This window comes from Condylura cristata, unplaced genomic scaffold (genome assembly GCF_000260355.1).
Source record: "Condylura cristata isolate star-nosed mole 26May11 unplaced genomic scaffold, ConCri1.0 scaffold00006, whole genome shotgun sequence".
NCBI lineage: Eukaryota > Metazoa > Chordata > Mammalia > Eulipotyphla > Talpidae > Condylura > Condylura cristata.
Window position 1 is genome coordinate 45,341,022 of NW_004567107.1, and position 13,813 is coordinate 45,354,834.

The window sequence follows — 13,813 nt, forward strand, 5'->3', positions numbered from 1 at the left end:
AACAACAACAAAAAAGAATTTTCAACTCTCAATCTCAAGTCTTTTTTTTTTTTCCTTTCTTCAAACCAGTAGTGGAATGCTCAAACATTTTCTATAGAAAATATGACTCCTTACTACAAATGTTCATTTTTTTATTAGCCTAGTAGCAACCCTTGTTCTAGTGTCATGAGATATTTGAAAAGTGGGGTGGGAGCTAACATGTGCCCTGTATACTCATTCTAGCAAAATTTTAAGAACTGAAAGTTTCCTGAAATTAAACATGATACCAGTTACAGACCACTTTATACACTACTTTTGTCTATCTGAATCAAGCCCAAAGTTTTGGCTCAAAATACATTTCTTAACATAGGCTTTAACTATTAAACTAATAGAAAAACAGATAGCTGCAGAATCAATATATCTGGAAAGCCCTTGACTTATAAAGTAAGCCATGTTTTCCCAGTATATTAGATTTAATTAGAGAAGTTAAATCTAACCTTCAAAATTTTAATTATATTAAGTAAAGTTTTACTAATTTTATTTAATATGCTATTATCTAGGGGCCCAGCTCCATATAAGTATATGAGTAGGCGAGCTCTGGTCTTTGTGGCAGTCCCACTTCAAATTCAGCCAGGCTTTCTGTATTATTAGCAGTCTGTATTAGCATTCTCAAACTCATTATTTAACTTGGAAGTCAAAATCTGTCTCAGAGTTTACTGGTGAATGTCATTCCTTGAGTAATATTTTCATTTTTGTAATTGACATTTGGGTATATATTGTTTAAATCTAATTAATTTACCACAGAAAAACCAAAGCGATCTGAATGGTTTAACCAGGTTCTGTGGTTAAATTAAGGCTTTTAAGCATCTTAGCCATAGGTTGCCAATAGGTACTTCACAGTGAGAAAGCTATCATTTGTGAAATAGATAATCATGATGGGGATGGAAAGCCTCTCCCTTTACATTTCATCTAGATTCTCAGGGCAACCTACTAATTTTATTTCCCCATGACGCTTATATAATTTTCTATGACCTATGACTGAGCCAATGTGCTTGATTGCTCTGGGTCCCACAGTTTGGCTATGGTGATCCTATGAATGTTTAGGGGTTGTGCATTTCTTCACTGCTCAAAACTTTTGCTAGGGAAAAATGTCCTGGTTGGGGCAGATCAACACAGTGGCATTGTGGGGGTCTAACGTGTGTGAGGTCTAGAGCTACATTTGCTGGATTCAAATCTTGCCAGGCAAGATATGCTAATGTGTTATAGGGCAAGTTAGTGCACCTCCTCGTTTACTCTGCTAAAACAAGAAGCATCCTTTTAGAGAGGATCACCTCAGTCAATATATGCAATGATCTTTCAACAGCATTTCTTTCTATCGTTTGTCACTACTATTTTAGTAGCAGCTATATGATATTAATTGACTAGTCCTTTCAGTAACTTGGGCCTCACTTTACTCACCTTAAATGGGTTATTGAGCAGCTTAAATAAAAATATTTTAATATCTTCATTAAATTATATTTAAATCATTGTGCAGATGTATAGTACAATTGATAAACATGAAAAATGAATTATTCCTCATTAAACAGCTAACACCACCACACAAATGATTAATGAAACAAGTTTGTAAGATGGGAGTCCAAGAATATCCTCATTTTTGAAAGAGAAAATGGATAACCTGAAAGTCAAGTTCCTAAGTCCAAAGAAAGTTAAAAAATCCATGAAATATTCTTATTCTTCATTTCTGTTTTTCTTATACTTTAAATGCTTGTAGTGGAAGAAATTTACATTGGCTAGTTTCTCAGGATATTTTCTCTCAGTGCAATCTGTGTGGTACTTTTTTTTCTTGTCACCAGGATAAAATCCAGCTCCATAAAGTCACAGAAATTGTCTCTGTCACCACAAAATTTTCTGAAAATGTTTGTGATCTTGATGTGCCCACCAAGGCTACCTCATAAATGTATTTAAGTGAAGGTAAAAGCAGAATCTGCAGCAACCACACTGCTATTTGTTGAGTATTTTAATCTTTCCCTGCTTCACTCAAAACCCGAAAGCCATTTGTGAACAACACAGAAGCAAGAAATTGCATGTGCATTACATTCACAAGAGATAGGTACATGTTTAGGTGTGAGGACCTAGGGCATAAGGATCCAGATCTCCCAATTTTCTCATCCCAAAATGAGAAAAGCACAGTTGCTTCCACAAGCAAAACTGCCTATTGCTAGAAAACAAGCTGAGAGAATTTTTGTAGCTAGCTTTCAAAGAGAAGTTGGCAACTCACCCCAAACCTCCGAATTCCATTCGGTTTCCTCCCGTTTTCTTCCACAGAATGCTGATAACAACCTACATTCCTCTCTAATTTCTAGCTAATCCAGCCAACATAGATAGCATGCAGCTTCTTGTGATATATGACCGTGCCACATTTTCCAAACTTGAAAACAGATGGATTATATTACACAATTAGCCCTTTAAGAAGCCCAATAACTTAAATTATCTAAGATTTTTCATTAACAGGAGACTTGTTTTTCTTTTTCAATGATGCTGATACTTTTCTCTCTCAAGTATTTTATTAGTCTGACTTTTGCCCTTTTCCCCAGAGTGACTTCAATATATTTCTGAGATCCTTATTGCTAGAATATATTGTTCCTACTAATTCTTTGCTTTCTCTTTCTGTTTAATAATGGTCTCTTCTCTTGGCTACCAAAATTTTGTCCCTTTTACCTGACTCCCATTTCAAATATAAGAGGAAGAAATGCATAAAGAAAAAAAAAAATAACCAAGTGAAAGAAAAATACTACAGGTTGGAAAATGAGTAAAACTCTGTCACTTTGGCTAAACTGGCATTTCTGGGCCTCCCTGATGGTGCAAGCAGTTAAATCTCAGCACTATGAAGCTATTCATAGCACAAATTCAATCCTGGCCAGGAAGCTGACCCTTCTGGCACAGCAGACCTCTCCTGTCTCACCCGCTGCTCTCCTCAGCAGTGTATTTTAATAACTCTGCCTGTTCTGCTCCCCATTCTGTTTCTGGTGAATCCTCTCACCACCCCCATAGCTCTGGCCTACATCTCAGCTCTTGTATGCATAAATAAATACGACTTTAAGAAAATAAAAATAAGCTTGGTATTTCCCAATAAAGTCTAATACATTTCACCACGTCAATCTCGTAAAGTGCTTCAAAACTAATAGTAACTGCTAGAAAATATATTATTCTATTTTCATCATTTAAATAATCTTTCCAAGTGCATGATTTTCAATGAACTGAATTGAGAGTTCACATTGTTTCTGTGTTCTTTCCTTTCATATTTTGCAGCCATTTTAGTTTTTCTAAAACTGTCTCATCCTTCACTGCTCAATAGATGATCACTGCTATGGATATTTCTCTGACACTTAAATTAGGCTGGAACTTTATGCTTCTGCAGTACCTAGCAGCACTTGCCTACTAAACTCATATTATCTATTTTCCACATTTTTTCTCCCACTGTAAAATAGGACATTATCTCTGGCATTTTTTCATCCCCCATACCTAGCAGTGGCAAAGTACATAAACAATTTGATCCATCAATTCAACAAATCAATTGCTAAATATGATCTCATATGAAAATAAATACAATCTGCATATAGAAAGTTTTTGGGGTAAAAATGACACTAATATTCTATTCTCATGATCATTATTCAGAATTATAATGATCATTGTTCAGAATTATAGAAAAAGTAGAGAGGACAAAAAGGACAGTGTATTTGTTTTAGTAATAATCTTGTGACAATTCTAGCATCTCGTTGAAATCTTCCAATCATTTTATTCTTTTCTACAATTCATAAGTGGTTATACATTTAAAACTTGTTTATAATTTTACTTCTAAGTAGCTGATTCTTTTTAATACATCTTCTTTTACTTCTCTGGTGCTTTGGACATTTTTAACTATATCTACCTTGTTAATAATTCCCTCACATGGCCCTGTACTGTATAGGTTTTCCTCTCCACTTTCTAACAGTCCTCTCTGTGTATCTATGTTCACTCTTTTTCATATTGAGGTCTTGACCTTAAGCCTTTAGTTTAAATTTTTTTCCCCTCACTGAGTCAGCAATTCTGCGCCCTCCATAAAACTACTGATGCACTATTCATAATTCTCAATTTTCTTTCTTTAATCCTACCAATAATACTTTTTTCAAACCCATTTATCTAACTTTATAGTTTACCCAGAATTCATGAAACATATACACAAATCTAAGCTCATCAATTTCCTCTTGATTTGCCATGCTTTATGACTATGGCAGTATCATTCATTTTGTCTTCCAAAATGAAGCCACAGAGTCATCTATGATATTTTCCTTGGATTTTTATCCCTCTAATATAACCAATGCCAGCTGCTATGGCAGAACTGTCCTCCAGTCTTCTCTACTTACTATTTCTTCCATCACCATCCTATTTCAGTATCTTGTTATTTGCCTATAGTCAATAAGTTATGTGCTGCCTCCCCAACACTACTTTCTACGGGTTCTAATCCTTCCAACATGTATCTTCCAGACCACCTTCCCCATGACCAGTCCTCAGCCTGTCTGCAGCATGCCCCACCAGTGGTCACAGTCTGTGCCTAGATGCCTCTACTCACTTTCAAGGAAGTTTCATCTAAATTTAATTATGCGAGATAGGAGAAATGAGAAGGGATCTAACCTTATCCCAGGAGGTAACACAGGGTCTAACCACGCATCAGTTAATCAATAACCATTTCCAAAATAGAAAAAGGGGAACTTGAGTATTACACAAATGGCTCATGTCATGGTCCTAGGCAAAGAATTTAACAGATTTCCACTGTCTATAGGCTACTGTCCCAGCATTTGAGCTGACTCAATCTTTCACACACTACTCAAACCACTTTTGTTCAGGAACTCAGGGTTCCAGTCTTAAAGAATCACTTGTTTCCTTTATTAATGGATTTTTGTATATCATCTCACTTTTATTTTTATATGCCTATTTGTTCTTCAAAATTAATTCAGAAACTTCTTTGAATCATTCCATTCCAGATTAGTAGCTTTTAAGACAGAATATAGCTTATTAAGTTATATTAACTTAAAGCTCATTAACTGATACATACACATGTATGTATGGATTGATGTAAAACATGTATGTGTGTATGTAAAAATACATATGTATCAGTTAATGAGCTTTAAGTTAATATAACTGTTATATATAAATATATATAACTTAATACTTATTGCCTCTATTTCTCTATATTCCCACTGTACAGTAAACTATTTGGGGGCAAAATTAAACTGAAAAAATGGCAAAAGTAAACTGAATTTATTTTCTACTTCATACCCATTGGCCTATGTATACACTGTGCTCCATTCAAACCAGAAAATGCATAAAGCACATTTTCTAACTTTCATGTTTTTTTCCCCCAATGATATTCTGAACTTTAAAATTGTTCAACTCTCTCCTAACATTCAGCACACATATAAAAAGGGTAAGTATCATATATTTTTAAAAATATGTATTGTTTAAATTCCCAAGTTTCTCTCAGTTTTACATTACTTTGCAAAGCCCCCTTACAAAGACAATATTTGCCAAATATTAGAGCTATTCAGCTATCACTCACTATATTTATAGCATAAATTACATTATTAGTAGAGACAATGTTCTGGGCCCTCCCTGGTGGCACAGCAGGTTAAAGCACAGCACTAAGAAGCTTAAACCACTTCAGCATGAGTTCAATCCCCACCCATCCCAGAGGTGATCCACATGGGGAGGCAGACCTCTCCTGACCCTCCTGCTGTTCCCCTAGGCAGTGTACTTCATCGATCTGCCTGTCCTGCTCCCCACTCTGTCTCTGGTGAATCCTTTCACTACCCCTGCACCTCTGGCCTGTACCTCAGTTCTGTAATGCATAAATAAATAAATCTTGAAAAAAAAAAAACTGTTTTATTTGTTTATTTCAGCTAAGTTGCATTACTCCTAGAACATTAAAAAACACTCAGAGTTAAATTAATGTGAATCTATATTATTCATAAGTTCCAGAACACAGTGGAACAGAACTTGCATAACCATGGTGTGAGCCTATGTAGGGTAATTTTTACACACAATAACATATTATTTTATCACTATTATAAGACTAATATTTAAATTCATTATCCTATATCTACATGTCTTTCCTTTAGTCCTAATTTTTCTATCAATACTTACTTTATATTCTCATTTGTAGGTACTTCTGGAAGTTGCACAGTTATCATGCCATCTAAGTTGGTCTTTCCGATGAAGGCAGGCTTGGTACGTAACACATCAGGCGCCGTCTTCGCTGTCACCCGGTGCTGCAGCCCCCCAGCACTGTTACCACGATTTGTCAGCACAAACGAGTATGACTTCTCAGGCTTCAGGTTCACAATTAACTTCTGTGTAGCTCGGCCATCTACTTCCTCCACCATTTTCCCATCATCATAAAGAATCTAGGGAGATACACCCAACCAAAGAGATCTGATCAATCAGAAAGGCAGTATGTATTTTCTAAAACAATGCATGCTTGTTTACGGGAAAGGCAGATCAGAGTAATTTAAATTTGGGCCAATTCTGAAGTTCATAGGAGTTCAGAATTCTTCTCGAAATTGTCTCCAGTTTTTCTGTTGATATAATGATATAACGTTCTATCAAAAGTCTGTTAAGAATACACAAATATTCAATAATTTTTCAAAATCTGACCTGCCAGCTATATGTGATCTTAATCTGTGCTATAGATTTTGAAGCTAACAGTCACTTTGTCTTTTCTAAAACTTTCTATAGATGATTCTAATATACTTTTATTTTCAAAAATGTTTCTGTATTTCTTACTTTGTAAACTTGTTTTTAATTTTTGAAAACCTTTTTATTAAACAAATGAAGCATTTACACTCAAACTTGATAAAGACAGTAGAAAATGATCTACTTGACATTAGAGAAATGCAAGTAAAACCACACAGAAAGGCTGTTTCTTACCCACCAGATTAGGTTTATACTTTGTTAACATCTCTCAATGCTAAAGTTTAAGATATGCACAGAATTCTAGCCAACAAACCCATTTAAAAGCTCCCAGGATATTGCATTATAAATTGGTAAAAAAAAAATGCAAATTTCAATATCTGATGCAAACATAAAAGCACCAGTGTGGATGTCGAAAGTTCACTTCGGAAGTACATGATGAGCCAGGTCTGAGCCTGGACTCCAGCCTCATCTGCAGTGTGGAAAGGTCCCTGCTAGAATGATTGACTCGGTCTCTTCTATGAGAGCCACAGATGACAGTAAATAAGTGTGGCCAAATCAGCATGGCCTGTGACCTTAGAAAATGACTTACCCAGGTGAACTACCTCATCCATTTTCCCCCTGGTATCTCACGAATGAGAAAGCAACTTACTTTGAAAGGCATGGCAGAATTATAATTCTCTGGAATTTCCCAAGACAGTAGTACTGAAGTCTTCATTACTGCTTTGACATGAAAATTTTTTGCAAACACTGCTGGAAAAGGAAAAACAGTGTATTTAAACTGCTCCTAAAAACCTATGACCTGTCCTTTTCCACCATTGCCACCACAGAGTTTAAACTACATGCTGGCTACTTCAGAGAAAGAAGTGTGAGTTGCCTACCTGTTTAGAATATTCAATTTATTAATCAATTCTCATAAAGATCCCTCCTTTCTCTCCAATTCAGTCAACTACATTGTGTTGTTTTCCTTACCTGAGGACATTAGTTAGAGAGCTGTCAACCAGACTTGCTTGGCATTCTATAACTGAAAACTAAGGCATCCAAAACAGATTAAGTTTGACATACTTTACCTTTTTGCTTTTGCTGAACCTATTAATATGAATGGGCCGATCGGTTATTTATAACTTCAACATACTGATTTCCAAAGACCGACATTCCTTTAAAGGAGGAAGGCCATAAGCAGACAAATCCTACCTTGATCCACAGGCAGTGTCCTGAACTGGACACTGGGACTATATGGCCCGGGCCCTTTGCTCGTGTGAGCACGTACTTTTACATCATATGTAGTATCTGGTTTTAAGCCATTGAGTGTCATAGTGGTGTCAGCTGGAACAATAAGCTGCTCCATTGGAAGAAGAGGGACGTTGATATCCCTATACAGAAGGGTATACTTGGTGATAATGCCATTTCTCTCTGCCAGAACAGGGGGCTGCCAAGACAACTGGACGGAGGTTGAAGTGGTGCCTTCTGAATGAAGGTTTTGAGGAAATCCAGTTGGGACTTCTTCTGGAACAGAGATCTCCTTCACCATTTCCTCCCCGAAGCCCACTTTGTTTCTGGCTGAGAGTCTGAAGATGTACGAAGCGCCTTTGTGGATGTCTGTAGCTGTAAAGTGATCTTCTTTTTCAGAGAATTCAAGAGTAGTGAGAGGCTCCATATCCTTCCGGCCAAACTTGAGGCGGTAGCCTTGAAGAGGTCCAAATGTGTCCACAGGAGGGTGCCACTGAATGAGTGCGGTATTCATCTGAGTGTGGTTAATCACAAGCCGGGGTTTCCCTGGAACTGGAGCATACAGAATGAGATGTCAGATCAATCTACCTGGATGCTCATATTTCAGTGAGTTCAAATGGAAATGCCCTTTACAGGCATACCCAGTTCTTAATTTGTAAAAAGACCGATGCTTGATTTTTATCTACCTTTTTGGAATATAGACTCCCTTCTCATACTATATTACTCAAGCTGGGATACTAAAATTTGGTAATGGATGCAAAATAGGAATTACTATTGAAGCAATAAAGGAGGTTTTTTTTTTTTTTTTTTAACATCTTCAAGCCTTCACACACAAAGGGTTACACCATAGGGGGAAAAATAACCAATTTGATAGAGCTAATATGAATAGTAATATATTTAATTATTGGGTTCATGTGACATACCAGGCAATGTTAAGAGCATTACATGTACCATCCATTTGATTTACATTCTTCACTCCTGACTACACACTTTTGCTAGTTATCTCATTTTCTATAGTAAGAAAATGAGACCCAGAGAAATAAAAAACTCCAAGGTCAGATTGTGTAGTGAATGAGAAAACTATAAAACAAACCTGGTCTGACACAAGCTATGCAACGGCTATCATCTGACAGATTCCGGGTAGCTCGGGAAAATCTCTGAAAAATCAGACTTTACATGTTAACTTATGTTATGACCTCCCTTTTTTGTATAATCGTAGCACCAAAATATTCTGAGCAACTTTCAGCTTACAATTGGATTGCCTCAGCTGCATAAGGCCTGCCTGCCCTAACAAGCAAGCACTGCACCAGGGCGAGAAATTCCTCTGAAGTCAAAAGTGACTTAACAACTGGCTGATCAATAAAAAAGCAAAAGGGCTGTTTCTGCAAAGACTCTCACTGCCAGGACAGAGAAAAACCCAAATCTTAACATTCTACTATCTTACCTTGCCTTCTATTCAGCTTCTACAGAATTACTCAAACTTCCTACTGTCTGGCTTTAGATATGGAAATTCATCCAGGTTGCCTGTTTTAGAGCTAGTCAAGTTTTTTACCAGCTACACTTCAAAGCAATCCACAAAAGTCATTCTGGCTAGTCTTTCAGGATTCTACTATCTAGTCTTTAGATAAGGAAATTCATCTATGTCTCCTACTTAGAGCAAATTATGCTTTCTAGTGTCTGGACCTCAAGGAAACTCACTTAAAACCTTTTAGCAAGTTTCTTCAAAGAACTTTTCCAAAACTTGATTAGCAAGAAATTTCCTCTTCCTGCCTCCCAAGATGTCTCAGGTAGAAAAACCATCAAATAATAGATAAGGCTTAAAGGATTTTATTCTTATCTATCTTCACTATAGTAATATTAGTCTTAAACTTTGTGCACTTATGTACCTGTTTTTTAACATTGATTGATTTTAGAATGTTATAATCTCAAGTAAAGGTCAAAACAACCCCAGACCATTCTTAGAAAAAAGGTGATTGGGATCTCAACCCCTTTCGTATGCTAATGCAATCCCCTGCCTGCTTGAAATGTATAAAATAAACCTCTGCTGAAGGCAGAGCAGGAAGACTTGCACCCAACTCCGACTCCCTTGTCTTCCCTAGTGCCCGCTCCTCTCCCTGCTCCTCTCCCCGCTCTTGGAATCTCCTCATGCCGCATGCCCTCGCCTTCCCATCTTAGCGTCCTGCCTGTGTTGCCTCCAGACACCTCAAAAGTTGGAGCTGGTCTCCAACACAGGTCTGTCTGAATCTATAACCCACACATTTAGCTCTTTTATTAAGTTGCTTACACATTAAAAATAATAAGTATTACAAAGTATTGTTGCTCTGATTCACTATGAGTCTAATGTGTACTTTTTGTCTATACTTTACCACCCCTCCCTGTTACCCTGACCGAGTTATTTTAGGAATTATATTCAAACCTACCCTATGTTGTTATAAATAGTAAATGAGAAAATTCATGTAAAAGTCTTAGCACAATGTTTTATAGACTATTAATATTAATGAACATTATTAATTAGAATATTCATTTGATGGTCAGTGGCTAATTTCATGTTAGTACCTCATTTATTTTTAAGTAAAATAATAAGATGTGAAGAATTCTAATCTAGTCAATTGATGGATAATCACATTTTTCTTTTTTTTTTTAATAACAGCAATTATTTCTGGAATTTAATGATTAAGGCTTAGATAAACAATAAAGAGCCAAGGGTGTCTCTGTAAATACTCCATGGATAACAGGGAGTAAAATTATCACTAGCATTCACACTAAGTTGATGTAAGGGGAAGACAGATGGCAGGAAGAAAAGCTTACAATATGAGTACACAATAAATGTATTATGGGGTGTAAATAAAGTTTAAGAGGATGCAAAACTCTAGATTATGAGACAAAAAAAAAAAAAGACTGTGAGACAAAACGGAGTACTAATCTCAGAAATTATCTGGTTAGCCTCTTCAATTGTTATTTCAGGAAGTTGGGATACAAGTGACAATCCGTTTTGCCCGAAAACATTAATTCACCAAACTACTTCTATCATTAATCTGGGAAATAACAGTTTTGTTTAGCTTGCTAAGTTTAAAATAAATTCACAAAACTCAGACCACTGAATATGAGAATAATAGAGCCTAAAGTTTGTAATAGCAATCATATAAATGTGTGCTGTAGGTGGGCTCAAGAATAAAACCAAACCACAAATTGTGTGCTCACTGGTTCTCAAGAATAACTGCATGCAGGGACCTTAAAACCATGAAGCTCTCAAAACAAAACCCATGGGGGGAAGAACACTTGAATCAGTGCATTTTTTTAAAAAAACATACTCAAAATTATTTTCCTATTTAAATATAACTTTAAGGTAGACATCAGGAGACACCCTTAGCTACTCTATATATGTCTAGCATTACATAATTGGCCTATGGAAAGTGTCAATGATGTCAAGGATTCAACACTTGAGATTCTGCCAAGGAAAACAATGGTGGATTTGGGCTATCAGCAGAGACTATGTGCTCTAATAAAATAGACAAATCCAGTTGAATGCATCGGGTAAAAATAAAACTACTAAATCACATAGTTTTCAGGGGCAATGTATTTTATTAAATCTGTTTTTCAAAATTCCCCAAATTTCAGTTTCCAAGGAATTTCATAACAGTATATATGTCTTGCATCTTACTTCTATAAGATACATGTAAAGCAAGAATAAAGTGCTTCTGAACTCCTGATAGAAGCCACAGATAGAGGCTGCCTATCAGTGATATCTGTCAGTCTCCATAGTCATTTATTTTATTTTTTAATCTAGTATTTCAGCTATAGCTATACTATATAGTACTATTTGGAGATATATAATATATTGGTAAAGGAAACACCTCACTGGCATTATGAAAATATACCTATTCTGAGATAGTGCTTAGGTTGGACTTTTTGCTTTTCGATGCTTACTAGCATTTTATTGTCCTAAGTGGTAAAGGTTGTGGGCTTAGAATCATCAGGTACTCTAGAAATTGCTCTAGAATTATTAGTGTCAGTTTTAGCCTGCTGCTTTCCACTACCATACTAGAAGCACCTCAATCTGCTCTCCAGTGCCAGGATTTTAACAATCATTCTATCCCTAGAAAAAAAGCCCCCAAATTTTATTAAGCCCCCAAATTTCTGAGACTACCAGCTTGGAACCACAAAGAAGCAGAAGTGAAGGCCTTAAGAAAGAAATGAATGTTGAAATGCTCAAAGAAGAATTCCCACATGGTCTTAAGAAAAGATAGCCCTATGAAGGGCATGACTAAGGTCTCTGCGGTATGTGAATCACCGATGCAGTTAAAATAAATTTGGAGCTAGAACTCTGGGAAGTTGTGGTATATCAACCACCCAGTAAAAGATACAAGAAGAAAGGGAAAAGGAATGAGGAGAGTTTTACAACACGGCATATATTGTTAAAAGAAGTCTCTAAACTCCATTCACCTGACTATGGAACCCACTGTATTTCTGGCTTCCAGAAACTTGCCAAGTGTAAGCATCTGTCAAACACTTTGTGCAAAGACTCATCATACACTGGCAAAAAGAAAACACTAAGGTGAGGAATAACAGCAAACACAGCAGGGTCCATGTTCTCAGATCAATGAATATTCCACAGAGGGGAACATGGGAGAATAGGTGATGTTGGATGTGGAGTCTGGATCAAGTTTTCTGAAACTTTAAGGCTCTTATATGGACCAATTTTAAAGGCTATACAGTAGCAGAGTAAATGGTTTTGCTTAGTCCAGCAGAGGAGTGAAGGTTTAGCAAGATGAATGAGTCTTCTATAATTTCCCAGGGGAGCTTATGATCATTTTTAGCAGTGTCTTATTGAACACACTAGAAGCAGCAGAGAGGGCCCAGCTGCAGAGTAAATAAGCTAACTGCAATTTAAGACATGACATATAATCTTTTCACCCTTTTGCCTTTTCAGCTCTCATTTCCCTATTATATTCCTCCCTTTAAGAAATCTTTGAAAACTTTAGAAATCATACAGATGTGCTGCTGCCTATATTTTGTAGCAATAGCAATCACTGGAGATCATTTGGGGGTACTCAGTTCCAATGGGCCTAAACTTACATTCAAATTAACCTAACACAGAATTTATGTAGCAATTATTGTGATTAACTAGCCTAAGCCCATCACTTCCAAATTCCCCATGTTATAGATATCCTTTCTATCATTCTTAAACATAGCTGCTCTTACAGTACTGAAATTTATGTAAAAATAGAATATTTCGGCCCTCCCTGATGGCGCAGTGGGTTGGAGCACAGCACTGAGAAGCTTAAGCCACTTCCGCATGAGTTCGATCCCTGCCTGCCCTCGGCATGGCGCGGCAGACCTCTCCTGACCCGCCTGCTGCTCCCCTCAGCAGTGTACTTCGTGGATCTGCCTGTTCTGCTCCCCTCTCTGTCTCTGGTGAATCCTCTCACCCTCCGCATCTCTGGCTTGTACCCCAGTTCTGTATGAATGAATAAATAAATCTTTAAAAAAAATAGAATATTTCAAACTAACAAATTTTCAGGGTAAACCTTAAGAGCCCATGCCTTGACCAATTATCATGGTATAGAACAAAGGGAATACTAGAACAGAATACAAAATACCACCTACTTTGAAACATAAAACCAGTGTTTTATTCAAAAGCAACTTTCAAGTTGTATGGAAAGTACATGTATTGCTTAAGTTATGTTCAATACCCTTGGTTTCAAAGATATGCCTGTTCACAGATTCTAGGAAAAACATTAAATACAAACATCCCAGAATCAAGAATTTTACTATTAAAATAAAGTTTCCTGAGAATTACTAAATTCTCCATGGGAGCTGTAACTAAATACCCTTATAATTGCTACTAGAAACTCAGCTCTGTAAGATAAGCTGAGCA

At 36.6% G+C, this 13,813-nt stretch overlaps 1 protein-coding gene across 3 annotated transcripts in view; it reads right to left on the minus strand.

Moving 5' to 3' along the window:
* Positions 1 to 13,813, minus strand: part of PTPRD (protein tyrosine phosphatase, receptor type, D) — a 1,952,036-nt gene that overhangs the window by 136,035 nt on the left and 1,802,188 nt on the right. For 2 of the 3 annotated variants that reach the window (XM_004677659.2, XM_004677657.2), the window contains exons 24-25: positions 7,358 to 7,455; positions 6,160 to 6,419 (exon numbers count right to left, since the gene is read on the minus strand). In XM_004677659.2, the coding sequence (XP_004677716.2) occupies positions 6,160 to 6,419; positions 7,358 to 7,455 (358 nt within the window). Of the gene's footprint in view, positions 1 to 6,159; positions 6,420 to 7,357; positions 7,456 to 7,899; positions 8,488 to 13,813 lie in introns of all 3 variants that reach the window. The other variant, XM_012721366.1, reaches the window with a different exon arrangement.